The 16,739-nt window shown below is 46.3% G+C and overlaps 1 protein-coding gene across 4 annotated transcripts in view; it reads right to left on the bottom strand.

Moving 5' to 3' along the window:
• Nucleotides 1-16,739, bottom strand: part of LOC109275508 (contactin-associated protein-like 3) — a 192,761-nt gene that overhangs the window by 56,270 nt on the left and 119,752 nt on the right. For all 4 annotated transcript variants that reach the window (XM_053907750.1, XM_053907748.1, XM_053907749.1 and 1 more), the window contains 3 exons: nucleotides 15,919-16,090; nucleotides 7,155-7,261; nucleotides 3,173-3,292 (listed from right to left, as the gene is read on the bottom strand). In XM_053907750.1, the coding sequence (XP_053763725.1) occupies nucleotides 3,173-3,292; nucleotides 7,155-7,261; nucleotides 15,919-16,090 (399 nt within the window). The remainder of the gene's footprint in view (nucleotides 1-3,172; nucleotides 3,293-7,154; nucleotides 7,262-15,918; nucleotides 16,091-16,739) is intronic.

Below are 16,739 nucleotides of genomic sequence, written 5' to 3'. Positions count from 1 at the left end.
GGTTTCCTCACCCTCTCCCGGCGTGGCGTGGTGGTTAGAGGCCCAAACTGCACCGCTGGTGTGAGTCCTGGACCTGTCACTTTCCAGTTTCATGACTCAAAGGCCATCTCTTGGTCCCTCCAACCCGCATTTGCACAATGCATGAGGCTCCCTCTGGCCGCAGGCTTGCTACACTTGTACGCTCCCTCCGTCCAAAGGCTTGCTCAGACTTTCTCAGAGCTGTTTCTTTCATGAGGTTGGTTCAAACGTAACATTCAAACTGAGTACTTTCCTGATCCCTCTTTTTAAAACCGCAACCCACCCAGAGGCACCTGGGTGGCTCAGTCGGTTAAGCATCCAACTCTTGGTTTGGGCTCAGGTCACGATCTCACGGTTTGTGGTCTTGAGCCTCACATCGGGCTCTGTGATGACAGTGTGGAGCCTCCTTTGGATTCTCTCTCTCTGTCTCTGCACCCCGCTGGTGCTCTTGACAGAAAGAAAGAAAGGAAGTAGGAAAGAAAGAAAGAAAGAAAAGAAGGAAGGAAGGAAGGAAGGAAGGAGAAAGAAGGAAAGAAAGACAGAAAGAAAAGAAAGAAAGAAAGAAAAGAAAGAAAGAAAGAAAGAAAGAAAGAAAGAAAGAAAGAAAAGAAAGAAAGAAAGAAAAGAAAGAAAGAAAGAAAGAAAGAAAGAAAGAAAGAAAGAAAGAAAAGAAAGAAGGAAGGAAGGAAGGAGAAAGAAAAAGAAAGAGAAGAAAAAGAACAGAATAAAATAAAATAAAATAAAATAAAATAAAATAAAATAAAATAAAATAAAATAAAATAGTAACCCACCCTCTCACATCTGTGCCCCTGGCCCCCACTTTATTCCACTTCACAGCACCCACTCCTTGGCAACAAGCCACATATTCAATTAGCTGCTCTCAATGGTCCAGTTCCGCACCCAGAGATGTTCACTGTACCAGGGGAGGGATCCGTTCCAGCCCGCTCCCTGTTGCGGTTACAGCCATGCCCAGCACAGAGCAGGTACTGAGGACACACGCGTTCAACGTCGTTAGAAACTTTTTCTTAACTCTTCAGTTCTGTGCCTTTACTCGGACATTTCTTTGAGTCACCACGGGGAGGAAAATGATTCACGTCCTCGGCAGACAGTTTGCAAGGCCTTCGTCTTGTCTATAAATTCACTAGGAGGGTTCATCAGTAGATTTCACCTTCTCCTTCCTGTATTTAGAGGCTCCTTCTTGCCTCAAGGATAAAAAAAAAAAAACAACTGGCTTACGTATCATCAGATAGTACCCTAAGTTAACGGTAATCAAAAGCTGACCATCTGTTCTTACTTTCTCCTTGCATTTTGATAATAACTACTCTCCCCTCTGGTAGCGGGTGCCGAGGTTCACTCTGAAAAGGTAGCAGCAATTAAGGGAAATCAAAACACATCGGTTATGTTGTGAAATCAGTATTAAAACAAACGTCTCTGAACCAGTCGTACATTCCAAAGGGGCTTTATAAATATGCACCACAAAAACCTCACGGAGATGCCCGAATCGCGTGTTCACTTGTGATGCTTAAAGTATTTTTTTCTTTTATTATAACCATACACTGTAGACAAATAGGCAATTAGCTGTCTGTTATTCCTCTTGGCAGCAAATGCCCTTTTTTTTTTTTTTAAATGAACTTGACCTCAGCCTTACCAAAAGCTGCCAACGGTTAATTATCAAGAAAACAGCTTTAGTCATTGAAACCTTACTCATCTTGGAATGTACCAGTTGGGACCATTTTCATCTTTCGAGGGATCTTGAAATTCCTCAGTGTAGAAGGAACTTTGCTTACAGGATTAACCAGGATAAAACATAGAAGAATCGTTAACATGTCCTAGACTTCTATGATAATGAAGCACGTGACTGATAAAAGTAGAATGTATTATTGGGATCCCAGCATCTTTATTTAGTTTTGTCTGTTCTTGGCATTCACTTGAGCCATGATAATGCAAGCAAAACAGAGCAGAAATTGAGTAACTTGAAGGCCTGTTATAACCTCTGGAGCCCAGAACATCTAGAGAGATCCTCTTGGCTGTTTCGTCACGTACTTGACCGATCACACACGTTCCAGTAAAGGTTAAGTCAATATATTTATCTCCTATGATCGCACTGCAATATTTTGGTCAGTATCTAGGAGAAAATGCTTGCCCCAGAGTCCCAAACAGCCACACGTACCTCCAGTACAATGCCCGGGGAGCTCTCACATTTTCTTTGCTTTTTAACTTTTTTAAGTTCATTTATTTTGAGAGAGACAGAGACAGCTTGAGTGGGGGAGGGGCAAAGAGAGAAGGAGAGCGACAATCCCAAGTAAGCTCTGCACTGTCAGCGCAGAGCCCAATGCGGGGCTCGAACTCACGAAACCGCTTAGATCGTGACCTGAGCCAAAACTGAGAGTCGGATGCTTGGCTGACAGAGCCACCCCGGCGCCCCTCGCGTTTTCTATACCAACCTTGGGGGTAGTCTGTACGCTGGAAGGTAGAGTTGCCCCAATTTGGATCAAATCGGTTGGGTGACCACTGCCCAAAAGCTCCGACTTTGTTTTATGTATGAAGTGACAGTAGGTATAAAAACTGCATCAGGACTTTCATCTACTCACAAACCACCATCATAAATTCACCCACAAATAACCCCTTCCTTACAGAAACTGCAACCCAATCAGGGTGACCTGTGGCCAGAGCGGAGAAACCAAATTATAACCAGGACATGGTTACCTTAGAACCACGTACGGCTGACTCTTTTCTGACCATTTGTCTCCCGACTGTGCGGGCCCAAATTCTGTCGTTGTTGGAGTACCTGTTATGTCTACACCACTGAAGCAGCAGGGAAAGTTTCATAAAAGAGGGTTGTTTTCTGAGCACGGGGAGAAAAGGTAGCAACTGACACACACACACACACACACAGACACGAGCGTAAAAAAGGCGTTAGAATTTGTATCAATTCTATCATTCACTGGGGTGGGTGCACTGGTCCTTTGAAGAGCTGGTTTATTTATGACCTACCTGTCCTGATCCACCATATACAATGGGGTCTCCAGGAAAAATGAAATATGACTTATACAGAGTTGTACACAAACCTGCCACTCAACGAAGTAAAACTTGGTTTTGCGCACAGCAGTCAACTACATGAGCTTAACTGGCATAATAAAGCTTATCAGCCTACCTGTCATGTTGCAATATACGAGAGCAGGTTCCAGAGGGCCACTTCCATCGGAATCGATATAGTAGAGCCCTGAAGAGTCTCCTCTGTGCTTGTGGGCTTCACAGGACTGCTCGTACAACGCTGAAAAGGACAGGGATCTCAGCCAGGGGCAGCAATAAGATGGGGCCCTCCATGTTGTTAATTACGCGATACTTGCCCCAGTGACACTCATTCTGCATCGCTCTCGGGGGCATTTTGGCTAGAGGAGTGTTCCCCCGCTCTGATCAGGCAGCATGAATACTCTGAGGCACGGAGCAAAAGATGTTAAGAGGTATCTCTGTGCGGCTCTGAACCCTGCGTGCTCCAGAAATGAGACTCTTTCCAGAGCCATGGTAACTGGACTTACACAGTCTAATTTTATTCTGCCCCATAATATCTAAGCATCTGAAGGGCGCTGGCTTCATCTCCCTAAGTGATCTGTTATTATCTAATAATCACGGTCATTTTTTAAATCGCTCAGTAATTATACTCTCTGTTTACTTAAAACACTCCACACGGGCAACGCATTGTTTTCAAGATGGGTTTTGCAAAGCACCGGCTTTTCTTCGTTCAGCGTTTAAAGTGTGTTTTAAAAGGAAATTTCCTTAAGTGCTTTGCCAAGGATTACTCAAGAAAACTGAAATTCAAAAAAAAAAAAAAAGCGTATACACGCGAAACATCTCTTTGTAAGTTCAATGTATCCTGATTCTTAGTTGAATTTTTTATGTGTGCAATAAATGCTTTGCTAGCACATGGCAAGTGATTAACATCTGCAGATAATGGACTTAATTAATATTCAGCCTAAGCTGAAATGAGTAATCAGCCGAGCAGTGTCTCCCGTGCACATCAGTCACCGCCTCGAGAGGAAAGACCCTTTGAAAACCTGAAAAGCAGCTAACGGCCACCAGGAAAGAAATGCATCACTGCTTCTGGCACAGCGTGGACTGGATCTTTAAGCCACCCTAAGGATGAGGTCCGGCATTCAGGAACACAGACTCAGGAAGTGGCTAGCCAAGATCCACCACCAAGAATGATCCCGGAAGGGCATCATTCCAGGCAGAGTGGGGGCCCAGAACTGATGCCCTTCTCCACTCACTGGGTTATCTACATTTTAAAACTCGGCCGATTTCCAAGAATGAAGCAAAACCCGGAGAGGGGGCGGGGTGGGGCAGAGGGACTGTTTTTCTCCCTTCGCACAGAAGAAGAAGATCAAAGGAATGTTTGCTTGTCCGGGGGATGTTACAAAAGAAAACATTCTTTTATTAAATACGGCCAGGTGTCAGATGGGTCAAATGAGATCGGCCCAAATCAATAGCACGCCTATTACCATCGACTCTGGTGGCTACAGACACACCATGGATTGCTTTCCCAACAGCGTTGGCTTGCATTTTGCCCACTCATGTTTACGCTTCTATAAATACGTAGCCGTGCTTGCAACTGCCCTGGAAAAGTGTCCAGAGGGACACACACAAAGTGACGACAGTGCTTACGTTTGGATTGGGGCTGGACCCGCCCGGGGAATGAGGGTAGAGGAGGAAACACCAGGAAGGCACCTGCGTGAATCGTGCACTTACACCGGAAACTAACGGCCTTACGAACCCTCACTGTGGAACTGGAAATCTCTCCCTTTCATTTTGGTCTACTGTTAGAGTATCACAACAAAGTCAATGCAGTTATTAGACCAAATCAAATTACTAAGGCCACAAGTGAAAGACTCCGTATAATACACCTGTTAATTTTCCAAGCAGAGTTGTTTGGGATGATGGTTAAATCAGTTACCGGCAACACCGTAGCAATCATTCCTCGGTCATTAACCTTCAGTAGGTATCCGCTTTGTGTAAGACACCTTGCTGGGTGCAATCTGTGGCAGAGGGAGCACTGTACGTAAGGGACCGCCCCCATTCTTAGCCGTGACTCTGGACAAGTCACCGAGCCTCAGACATCCCAGATGTCCAGCTCCTTCCAAATAAAGAGGTGCCTTGGAAAATTCTTACTTGGCACCATAAAAGCAAATGCAGGTACAATTGCTCTGGTTGAACTTATGGGGTGTTTAGTGGGGTGAGTCGCCGCCCTTTGACTGCAAGAGCCTCCCGGCTCTTCTGTGGAACATCCCGGGCCGGAGGCCAAGGCTTCTCGGCCCAACGCTGATGCCTGCTGCTTTGGGGTTCAATTCACACAGGCTGGAAACTTGACAACCCGTGCTCTGCCTCGGTGAATGTTCACGGCGGGCTGTTTTCCCTAAAGACCCAGGGCGGGGACACGTGCTAAAAAGAAGGGGCTCAGAAACGTCGGCAGTGATACGCCAAAAAGGAAAAGTAGGATAAAACCATAAACAACGAAAGCCAAGAGTTAGACAGCAATGAGGACCTCAGGGGCTCTGTGGCAAGCCTCTGGTCGGTAATGAATTTGGGGTCGCTCAAGTTTGGTTGGCTGTGGCCTTCGGAGAATGATTCTTCAGAAAAGAGCCTGGTGTTCAAGATGGAAGACATGGGGATGGTTCAAGGCGGTCGGGAGCCCTGGCCGGCAGCTGTGGGACCTTGATCGAGGCACCTGACCTCTCTCTTTCCTAAGTGCACAATGTAGAACACTCACCTTCTAGGATGATTTTGAGGATCAAAGGAGTAGAAACATGCAGAGAACTACAGAAAGCTAGGATCCCACAGGCACATGGTAAGCTTCCAGTGCATTCACCACCGCCATCATCAAAGAGCATCACGACCGTGAGGGACCTGGACGTTTACCCGGCCTCTGGCTGACTCTAGAAACTCTACCATGTTAACTCTCATCCTGTGCCCCTTTCTGCAACCCCCCCCCGCATTAGATTTTATAAATACTGACATTCAGTAACTCATTCTCTCTTTACTTCGGCAGACAGGACTGGAGAACTAAAACCGGGTCCGACGCGAGGAACAGAGTAACGTGATCATGCTGTCTAGATTGTTTCTCGTATTGGGGGTTTTTATTACATTTTATTTTCCTATATTTATTTTTCTTTGCCTGCTGCTTTCTTTTTCTTTTTTTTTCCATCCTATTTGATACTGCGTATTTCTGTAAACTGCCTTGACATCACTAGGAAATAAAACTGATTAAAAATAAACCAGGCACGGGGCACCTGGGTGGCTCAGTCGGTTAAGTGTCCGACTTCAGCTCAGGTCCTGATCTCGCGGTTCGGGAGTTCGGGCCCCTCGTGGGGCTCCGTGCTGACAGCTCAGAGCCCGGAGCCTGCTTCGGATTCTGTGTCTCCCTCTCTCCCTGCCCCTCCCCCACTTGCGCTCTCCCTGTCTCTCTCAAAAATTATCTCACCAACCATGAGTTCATGACACGAACCGAAATCAACAGTCGGACACTCAACTGACTGAGCCACCCAGGCACCCCTAAATATGTATTTTTTGTTAAGAAAGATAAAATGTTAAGTCTTACCAGAAAATGTACAGAAAAACCATAAGGGGGGGGGGAATGCTGAGCTCTGTCTGAAACTTGATAATGCTTAAGTTTTGTTTCTTTAATAAATCAGCATTTGACAAAAAAAATTAATAAATATTCTAAAAATTAAAAAAAAAAGAAACCAGACAAAAATTGGTCTCTAAAAACTTGTTTTTGTTGTTACTTCCCAGAACGTGGTTGCATAGACACAGACACATAGACACGAAATAATGAAAAGGAAAGAAGGGGGCACCTGGGGGGGCTCAGTCGGTTAAGCCTTTGACTCTTGCTTTTGACTCAGGTCAGGATCTCACGGTTTCACGAGTTCGAGCCCGGCATCAGGCTCTGTGCTGAAAGCCTGGAGCCTGCTCGGGATTCTCTGTCTCCCTTTCTCTCTGCCCCTCCCCCACTCATGCTCACGCTCTCTCTCTCTCTCTCTCTAATAAATAAACATTAAAAAAAAAAAAGAAAGAAAGAAAAGGAAAGGAGAACTGCATGGAAACCAGGACAGAAGAGGGAACAGGCAGGGTGTGGGGCTTACGGGAATGGCAGGTCGCGCCCAGGTAACCAGTGTGCGCACAGTCACAGGAGAAGGTGTCCCAGGACTGGGAACATTCGCCCCCGTGTTCACAATAGCTGGGCAAACACCTACAAGAGAACACAAACAACCGTTACTTGCCACATTCAGTCAGGAGAAAACGTGTATCTTCACCGACACGTTACAGCGAAAGACAGTAATGACAGTGGCTTGAAGAGAAAAATTGCAACATGAACAAAAATTGTTAGATCTGTCAAGAAGGTTTCCTAAGGCGATACCCACGACCAACTAAGAAACCCATCAGATGCTGCCAATTGTCACGTATTTGCGACAGATAAATTTTCTACCCGTTGCATTATCAAAAAATGTGTTTGCTTTTTCACGAATAAGGCAAGATCCATTTCATTACATGACCCGAGATATAAACTGCTAGCAATGGCCACGGGCAGCCACAATTGTTCCCCTCCCTGCTTCCGTGTCCTTCAACTGGGACCTACGGATCCTTCCACAGAGAGGCATTCCTCTCCACCTTGAATCTGGGTTGGGCATGTGACCAGCTCCGACAGATGGGACATCAGCAAACAGATACAGCAGAGGCTAGAATTTGGGAGATGAAAGACCTACCCCCGGAAAATCATAATACATTGATGACAGAAACCGAAGACAACACAAACAGAAAGACATACTATGCTCATGGATTGGAAGCACCCTGTTCGTACTACCCATGTCCATACTGCCCAAAGCAATCTACAGATTGAATGCAATCCCTGTGAAAATGCCAATAGTACTTTTCACAGAACCAAAACAAAAAAATCCCCAAATTTGTGTGAAACCACAAAAGACCCTGAATAGTCAAAACAATCTTGAGAAAGAAGAACAAAGCTGGAGATCTAATTCTCGATTTTAAACTATACTACAGAGTTGTAGTAGTCAAAAGAGTATGGTACTGGCACAAAAACAGACACAAAGATCAATGCAACAGAAATAAGAGTGCAGAAATAAACCCACATGTATATGGTCAATTAATCTATGGCAGAGGAGGTAAGAATATACAGTGTCGAAAAGACAGTCTCTTCAATAAATGTTGGGAAAACTGGACAGCCACACGTGAAAGTATGAAACCGGACCACGTTCTTACACTACACATAAAAATGAACTCAAAATGGGTTAAAGACCTAAATTTGTGGCCTGAAATCATAAAACTCGTAGAAGAAAACATAGGCAATAACCTCTTACACATCAGACTTACTAATATTTTTCCTCAGGCAAGGGAAACAAAAGTAAAAATAAACTACTGGGCCTACATCAAACTAAAACGCTTCTGCACAGAGAAGGAAGCCATCAACAAAACAAAAAGGCAACTTATTGAATGGAAGAGGATATTTGCAAGTGATAGGTCTGAGGAGGGCTTAATAACCAAAATATATAAAGAATTGGTACAACTCAACAACAACAACAACAAATAATTCAATTAAAAAAGGAACACAGAATCTGAACAGACATGCTGGCAAAGAAGACATCCAGATGGCCAACAGACTCATGAAAAGCTGCTCAACATCACTCATCATCAGGGAAATGGAAATCAAAACCACAATGAGGTATCACCTCAGACCAGTCAGAATGGCTCGTACCAAGAAGACAAGAAATAATAAATGTTTAGAAGAATGTGGTGAAAGGGAGCCCTTGTGCACTGTTGGTGGGAATGTAAATTGGTCCATCAACTATGGAAACGGTCTAGAGGTTCTCCAGGAAAGTGAAAATAGAAATACCATAGGATCCAGTAATGCCACTTCTCAGCATTTACCCAAGGAAAACAAAAACATCAATTTGAAAGGATACATGCACCCCTATGTTTACCGCAGCAGTGTTTATAATATCCAAAATATGGAAGCAACCTAAGTATTCATCCATACATGAGTGGATAAGGAAGATGTCGCATATATACACAACGGTATGTTACTCGACCATAAAATAAATGAAATCTTGCTATTTGATACAACAGGAATGGACCTAGAGAGTATTATGCTAAGTGAAATAAGTCAGAAGGGGAAAGACAAATACCAGATGATTCCACTTATATGTGGGATCTAAAAAACAAATACGTAGGGGCGCCTGGGTGGCTTGGTCAGTTAAGCGTCCGACTTCGGCTCAGGTCATGATCTCACGGTCCGTGAGTTCGAGCCCCGCGTCGGGCTCTGTGCTGACAGCTCAGAGCCTGGAGCCTGTTTCAGATTCTGTGTCTCCCTCTCTCTCTGCCCCTCCCCTGTTCATGCTCTGTCTCTCTCTGTCTCAAAAATAAATAAACGTTAAAAAAAAATTAAAAAAAAAAACAAATACGCAAACAAAAAACAATAAAAAAAAAAAAAAAGAGAACCAGACTCAAATATGAGATGAAAATGGTGGTCGCCAGATGATGGGGGTAGGAGTGGGCAAAATATGTGAGGGGGATTAAGAGGTACAGACTGCCAGTTATAAAACAAACGACAAGGATGAAAAAGACAGCATGGAGAACATAATCAACAGTATTCTAGTAACTTTGCCTGGTTAACACATGGTAACTACACTTCTCCTGGTGAGCTCCATAATGTATATTCTTGTTAAATCACTATGCTGTACACCTAAAATGTACTTTGACAACTGTATTGCAATTAAAAATGTTAAAAATTTTAAAAGTTAACTCAAGGGAGACCACAGACCTAAATGTAAAATACCAAACTCTTAAACTCCCGGAAGACAACAAAACGGAAAATCTAGCTGATCTTGGGTTTGGTGATGACTTTTCAGATACGGCCTATGAAAGAAAAAAAATGGTAATTTAGATTTCATTAAAATTTAAAACTTCGCCATCAATGACATTGTTAAGGGAATGAGGTTACACACCACAGTCTAGGAGACAGTCTTGGCGAAACACACACTTGACGCAGGATTGTTATCCAAAATACAGGGGAAACACTTTTATTTTTTCAGTTTATTTATTTACTTATTTATTTTGAGAGAGGGAGGAGAGAGCACAGGGGAGGGGCAGAGGGAGACAGAGAATCCCCAGCAGGCTCCGTGCTGCCAGCGCAGAGCCCGACACGGGGCTCGATCTTGCAAACCGTGAGATCGATCATAACCTGAGCTGAAATCAAGGGTCGGACGCTTCACCGACCGGGCCGCCCAGGAGCCCCTAGGTAAAACTCTTAAAACCCAACGGAAGGCACATGAACCACCAATTAAAAACTGGCTCACAAGATCTGAGCAGATGCCATACAAAACAAGATATAAAAATGGCAAATACACGTATGAAAACATGCTCCACATCGGCAGTCATTAGGAAAGTGCAAACCAAAACCTCAGTGAGATGCCACTTCCCACCCACCAGGATGGCCATCATCAGAAAGGTAGAACAGGTGTTGACGGGAATGAGAAGGATCTGGACCCTTCTACGTCGCTGTTGGGACGATAAAATGGTGCTTTAGAAGTCAATCTGGAAGTTCCTCAGTTAGACGCAGAGTCACCACTGGCAGCAATTTCACTCCTGGGTACACGCCCAACAGAACTGAAAACACATGTCCACACGAACACCTGCACGTGAATGTTCTTATCGGCACGACTCGTAATAGCCAAAAAGTAGAAACCACCCAAATGTCCACCAAGTGACGAATGGATAAACCAAATCCGTCACAGCCTTACAAAGGAACAGGATATCACGGCTTTGCCAATGATGTAGAAAAGAAGACCCGTGTCAATTCAAAGGTCGAGGACCTGGGTCCCCACAAGCCACACTGCCTCTCAGTTTAAGCTCTAAATACAGTCACTCAAAAGCCTCACACATTTGCAGGAGCTATGTAACTATTCACTTCCCTCTGGAGCTCAAGAAGTCAAAGGGATGAGTAACTTTGGGTTACTTCTACTCTATGAGCAGTGAGCACTGAGCACTCCCTTCCTGTTTGAGAGAGAGATGCTGGAAATAAGCCCAATTTCTTGCCAAGGACGCATAGACACGCTCTCTGCTGGGCCTTCTGCCATTTGAGTGGGAGACACCTGATTCCAGGCCAAGAACCAGAAGGCGGGCTTCCTGGGAAAACAGAAGGGTGTCTCTTCACCTCCAAGGATTACGAGGCAGGTCACTCCACATCCGGGCCCCTCCCTTCGTGACTGTCGTCCCCGTGTCTTTGGCCCTTTTGGTTCTTCCTTCAATGGCTGCAGTTTCCTGGGCCCTCCCACGCCTGAGGTCAGCTTCGTTACCCCAAACCTCCTGCTTTCCTGGAGGGACCCAGCGTGCACAAGGAAGACCAGAGAGAGGTATGAGCCATAGTAAGAAAACCTTCACGTGTGTGCGTGTGCAGGCACACCAGTGTGTATCTTAACCTGACTTGGATGCCACGCCACCGCCGAAGATTGGTGGGGAACCGGAAGTCTAGCGCCCGGGCTGTGCTCACACGCAGATGAGGACAGCTTAGTCTGTACCAAGTTTCTACGGGAAGGAAAGTTATGAAACCTACACACCACTCATGGGCCAGGTTCCTTCCGGTTTCAGGGAAGATGTTGGCCAGAGTTGATGTGCAGGAGGGCAATCAGGATGGGGATAGTACTTACCCTGTAAAACATTGCTAAGAGAACAGACTCGAGCCCGGACGAGAGCCAATTCAGGGAATTCATCGGGGACTTTTTGGGCTGCGGGGGGTAAAGTGGGCACAGCTTTACAACAGGGAAGATGAAGATTAAAGCTGGAAATCTGGGTGGGACAGAAGACACGGATGAAGCGTTCGGTGAACGGGGAAGCGTCCGGCTCCGGAAAGGTGGAACAGAAGCGGGAGCCTCTTCTCCACGGTGAGTGAAAATGAGATCCCTGCTTGGGGATGGAAGCGTCAGCAGATGTCATGTCTAAGGTTCTCCCCAACCTAAGGATTTTGTGCCTCTAGGGTTCTCAAAATATCTTAAGACCTAATAACGAAACCTCTTGACTCTGGGACACCCAAGATGGTGCTTCTCCATCACTATCCCATCGAGCGGTGAGGTCACCCTTTATCCAGCTGTCCAGGCCAGAACCTGAGGCCCATCCTGACTCATCCTTCTCCGCCACCCCACAGCCTGGCAGCACATCAACTTGTCACGATGTTCCCCAAACATGTACTTGTCACGATGTTCCCCAAACATGTAGGAGCCAGCCCTGTTTTTCTCTTCCCTACTTCGGGCCATCATCCCTCCCCACAGGTAGGCCGCCCCTTCCCCGGCCTTCCACCACACAAACTCTCTCTTCAGCCCACACCCAAATCCTCTCCCCGCCGTGGGCCGTACTGCCTAACTGAAGCCTTCAGAGATGCCTCAGGGAGCCTTAGGTCAACGTCCAGACTTCGGCTTGGCCGCCGGGCCTCTGTGGTGCAGCCCCGCGCAGTGAGGCAGCCCCATCTCTCACCACCCCCTGCTCCTCCTTCTCAGACACCCAACTGGTACAGCAGGCCCTGCTCGAACAGGTAGACTCGTGGCTGCGCTTTGGGCTTGGGCACAAGGCTGTACCTTCCCTGGATGCGTATGTAGCCTCTCTCACTTGATGGACTTACCCACCTTGCACCCCACTCTAGATGTCCCTCCCTCCTCTCCAAAAGCCCTGCCTCGTCCCGGAGCAAATCAGGGACCCTTCCTCCATGTCTCCATAACCCCCACAACCTCAACTACTTATCCTCTCTAAGAGAATAAGCCTACTAATTCTCTCCAAGAAACGATGCGTATAGGGCACGATGGTGCACTTAGCGTCTAGAAGATTAACGCCGGACAGAGGCCAAAGAAGTGGGAAAAGTGGCCCCATCCGTATAATCCAGGCCTAGCGGTGTTCAAGACGGCACTCCCGTGATTCTCAAAAGAAACCTTGACCGGACTGTGAAACCCGAAGTCTATGACATGAAATCCTAACGTCCAAAACACAATTGGTGTAAGACACGATCCCTCCTCCCGGCTACCTCCTCCTGGAAACCTTGTTCCAAAGAACCCACCGCTCTCCCTGTGTCATGGGGGCCCCGGGGAAGACAGACCACCAGGTGCACGAGTCCTTGTGTGGCTCAGAAAGGTTTCCTACGTCCCATGAGATTTCAAACATCCTTTCATAACCCTGCAGTATCGTCGGGCCAGGAATGCTGTTACGCATCATGAATTATGAACTCCCATGCCTGACGGATAAAAGTCATAAAATCATTTGCGTTTTAAATTTTTTTTTTTTTCAACGTTTTTTTTTTTATTTATTTTTGGGACAGAGAGAGACAGAGCATGAACGGGGGAGGGGCAGAGAGAGAGGGAGACACAGAATCGGAAACAGGCTCCAGGCTCCGAGCCATCAGCCCAGAGCCTGACGCGGGGCTCGAACTCACGGACCGCGAGATCGTGACCTGGCTGAAGTCGGACGCTTAACCGACTGCGCCACCCAGGCGCCCCAAATCATTTGCGTTTTAATAATAAATCTCAGCTTTACTGAGCACACTACGACTTGCTCTGGACAGGCAGGGTGTGGGCTGGGAGGGTGGCCGGGCTCAGCACCGAGCAGCCGGCAAGAGCCTGGGTGTGGATGTTTGCTCTGTCGTGTGTTTACGTGAATCTAGTTTGTGGTGCATCGGACACTCAGTTGGTACGTATGGCCGGAAGGGCTAAGGAGAAATGAACATTTTTAGTAGTGAAGAATAAGGACACGTTTTTAGACGTTAAACCGTTAAAAATTGCAATTATTGACTGTATCGGCCAAAGAGTCAACAGCTCTTTTCACGCCCATGTACGGAGCTGCCATGAACCTCAATTTGTGCCGAAAGGAGGTAACTTAATATGCCAGATGTCTCCATCCATTCTTGGAACATATTTCTAAAAACCATTTTTGCGTGTGATAAGGAAAATCTTTCTATTTGGTGATATATCATATATATATACACACACCTATACATGTACCACACACGCTTTTGGGGGGCGGCTAAAAGACCTGTGTGCACAAAGGGGCAACATGCATTTCTTATGTCAGAGAAATCACTGTGACCACATCGTGCTTTGGGAGGGAATTCTCCAGGCACCGATCTAACTTCCCACAGACGAACAGAAGGTGAACCGTGCACATGAACATCGGCATTAACGAAATCACGTTCTCACGAGTTGATACTTCACGTACTGGAATTCACGGTTTCCTAACACGTTGCCAAATTGCAACGTAACTCGTAGTTTATCGGACATGACGTGGAATTGCAGTGAGCGCTAAACTCGGAACGGATTTGCCGTGGGGCACCTAGGTGGCTCAGTCAGTTGAGCGTCTGACGTCGACTCCGCACGGGGCTCTGTGCTGACCGTGCGGAGCCTGCTCGGGATTCTCTTTCTCCTTCTCCGTCTGCCCCTGCACCCCACTGTCACTCATTCCTCTCTCTCTCAAAAATAAATAAACATCAAAAAATATTTTTTTTAAAGAACCAGATTTACCGCACAAAGCACTTTGCAAAGTGTGACCTTTGAAGGGGTTGGCCGGGCATGGACGTGTGAGGGCGTCTGGAGCGTGTTTGTTTATTCAGCAGGGATATAGGTCACTCCTACTGCAGGAGGCTACACCCAACGGGCACAGAAAAAGATTTAGTCCCTTTTAGCCAAAATAACTGAAAGTCCGATAGCATGACTAATGAGACCATTTGAATAAAAGGTGCAATGCTTAGCAATTTTAACACGCTGTTGTTTCAAAGCTCTTCTCTAATTGACTTACATTATATGAGTTTCAGGGGGACAACACGATGATTGGATATTTGTATATATTGTCCTGTGAAGAGTTTTTTCTTGCGATGAAAGATCTCCTTCCTCTCTTAGCAACTTGCAAATATACAAAACAGTATTATTAACTCTAGGCATTATGCCGTACCTTACATCCCCATGAGACTTCTTGTATAACTGGAAGTTTGTGCCTTTTTTTTTTGGAGAAAGAGAGCACACACCGCGGGGGAGGGGCAGAGAGAGAGAGAGAGAGAGAGGGAGAGGATCCCCAGCAGGCTCTGTGCTGTTAGCACACAGCCTGACGTGGGGCTCGATCCCACGAACCATGAGATCACGACCTGAGCCAGTAACAAGAATCGGACGCTCAACCGACTGAGCCACCCAGGTGCCCCAGTACCTTTTCACCTCTTTCAGCCACTCCCACTCCCCCACACCACCACGGGCACCACCAATCTGTTCTCTGTAAAAGCCCTGCTTGTCTCATCTCCCTTAGGGAACCAGTACCATGTTCAGCCTGTGGTAACTGGGCTCTTTCCATTCTTTGTTGTGTTTACGTGACCAGAAATCCCCAAAGGCTCAACCTTTGTCCAAGGAACAGTTACTTTTCATTTTCCACGCAGAAAAGGGAGTGTGGGGTGAATCCAGCTGACCACATTGACTTACTGGTCCTCGGTGATTCATTATCTCTGTAGACTATTCTAATCTGTTTTGTGCAGTGGAAAAATTCTTAAAAGTATTTCTACTCATCAGTATTTACGCTCAGCAATTATAGCACCACCAACAGAATTCTGTAACAACTAAGCAGGGTGGGGACAGACACAAGGAAAATTCATGAGAGTGTGTCTTCTAAGAAAATATTATCATTCAAAGGAGCAATTATTCAAAAAGAAAGACTGTCATTTTCTGGTTTTCAACGTAATCACAACTTTCCCATAGGGACTGGATATCAGGAAGAGAGAAGGAGCTAGAAGAAGTTGCTTTTTCTCCGCTGTCCATTTTTTTCAGTCTATGATCAAACAGCTGAAATCAAGAATGCTAAAATGACACGGGATGGCTTTACCTGTCTGTGAGGCCGCAGGTGTCTATCTGGAGGTCACGGAAACTCCCCAGCGCCCCCTGCTGCACTGTGATGGGATCCACCGCCTTGTCGCCAATGGAGATGAGCCTCAGGCAGCCCTGAAAGCCGCCCAGGGGACCTCCACATCCAGAGCCAGAGACGCTGTCAGGACAGCCTGCACGAACACGGAGATACACAAAGGAGAAAGTCAACCGTCGTGACCAAAATAGTGCACAGTGTTTCCTAAATGCAAGTTTGCCACCTCCTCCTGAGGACGAGGCTTCCTAACTTTTCGGAAGGGCCATACTGATCACGGAGGGGGTGGCAGGTGGCTGAAAAGAACAGAAGCTAGCCGTTTCGGTAAAGTATAGAAATAACAAGCGGAACCAGGCTTACGGGCGGATGGGCCGAGGGTAGGACGCGCAACCCTACCAGTAGAGTCAAGGCACGTTTAATTTCAGCAAAATTTGATTCCTCTCGTGCAAGCGCACAGAAAAAATCACTCCTTTTAGCATGATATGAAACCATGTGAACTAAATGAAGGGCATGTGATACCAGAATCAGAGAAAAAACTCACAGGCATAATAGGACCTGCTAAATTTAAGATACTTGAATAATAATTACGTCATGTGAAATTTCTACTCTGTATGTTCATGCATGCGCACACAGACACAGGCATAAAACAGAGTTTCAGGGGCGCCCGGGTGGCTCAGTCGGTTAAGCGTCCGACTTCAGCTCAGGTCACGATCTCGCGGTCTGTGAGTTCGAGCCCTGCGTCGGGCTCTGGGCTGATGGCTCAGAGCCTGGAGCCTGCTTCCGATTCT

This window comes from Panthera pardus, unplaced genomic scaffold (genome assembly GCF_024362965.1).
Source record: "Panthera pardus isolate Hobbes unplaced genomic scaffold, ASM2436296v1 HiC_scaffold_20, whole genome shotgun sequence".
Classification (NCBI taxonomy): domain Eukaryota; kingdom Metazoa; phylum Chordata; class Mammalia; order Carnivora; family Felidae; genus Panthera; species Panthera pardus.
The sequence above is the reverse complement of the archived record's forward strand: the minus strand, read 5'-3'. Positions and strand labels throughout refer to the sequence as shown.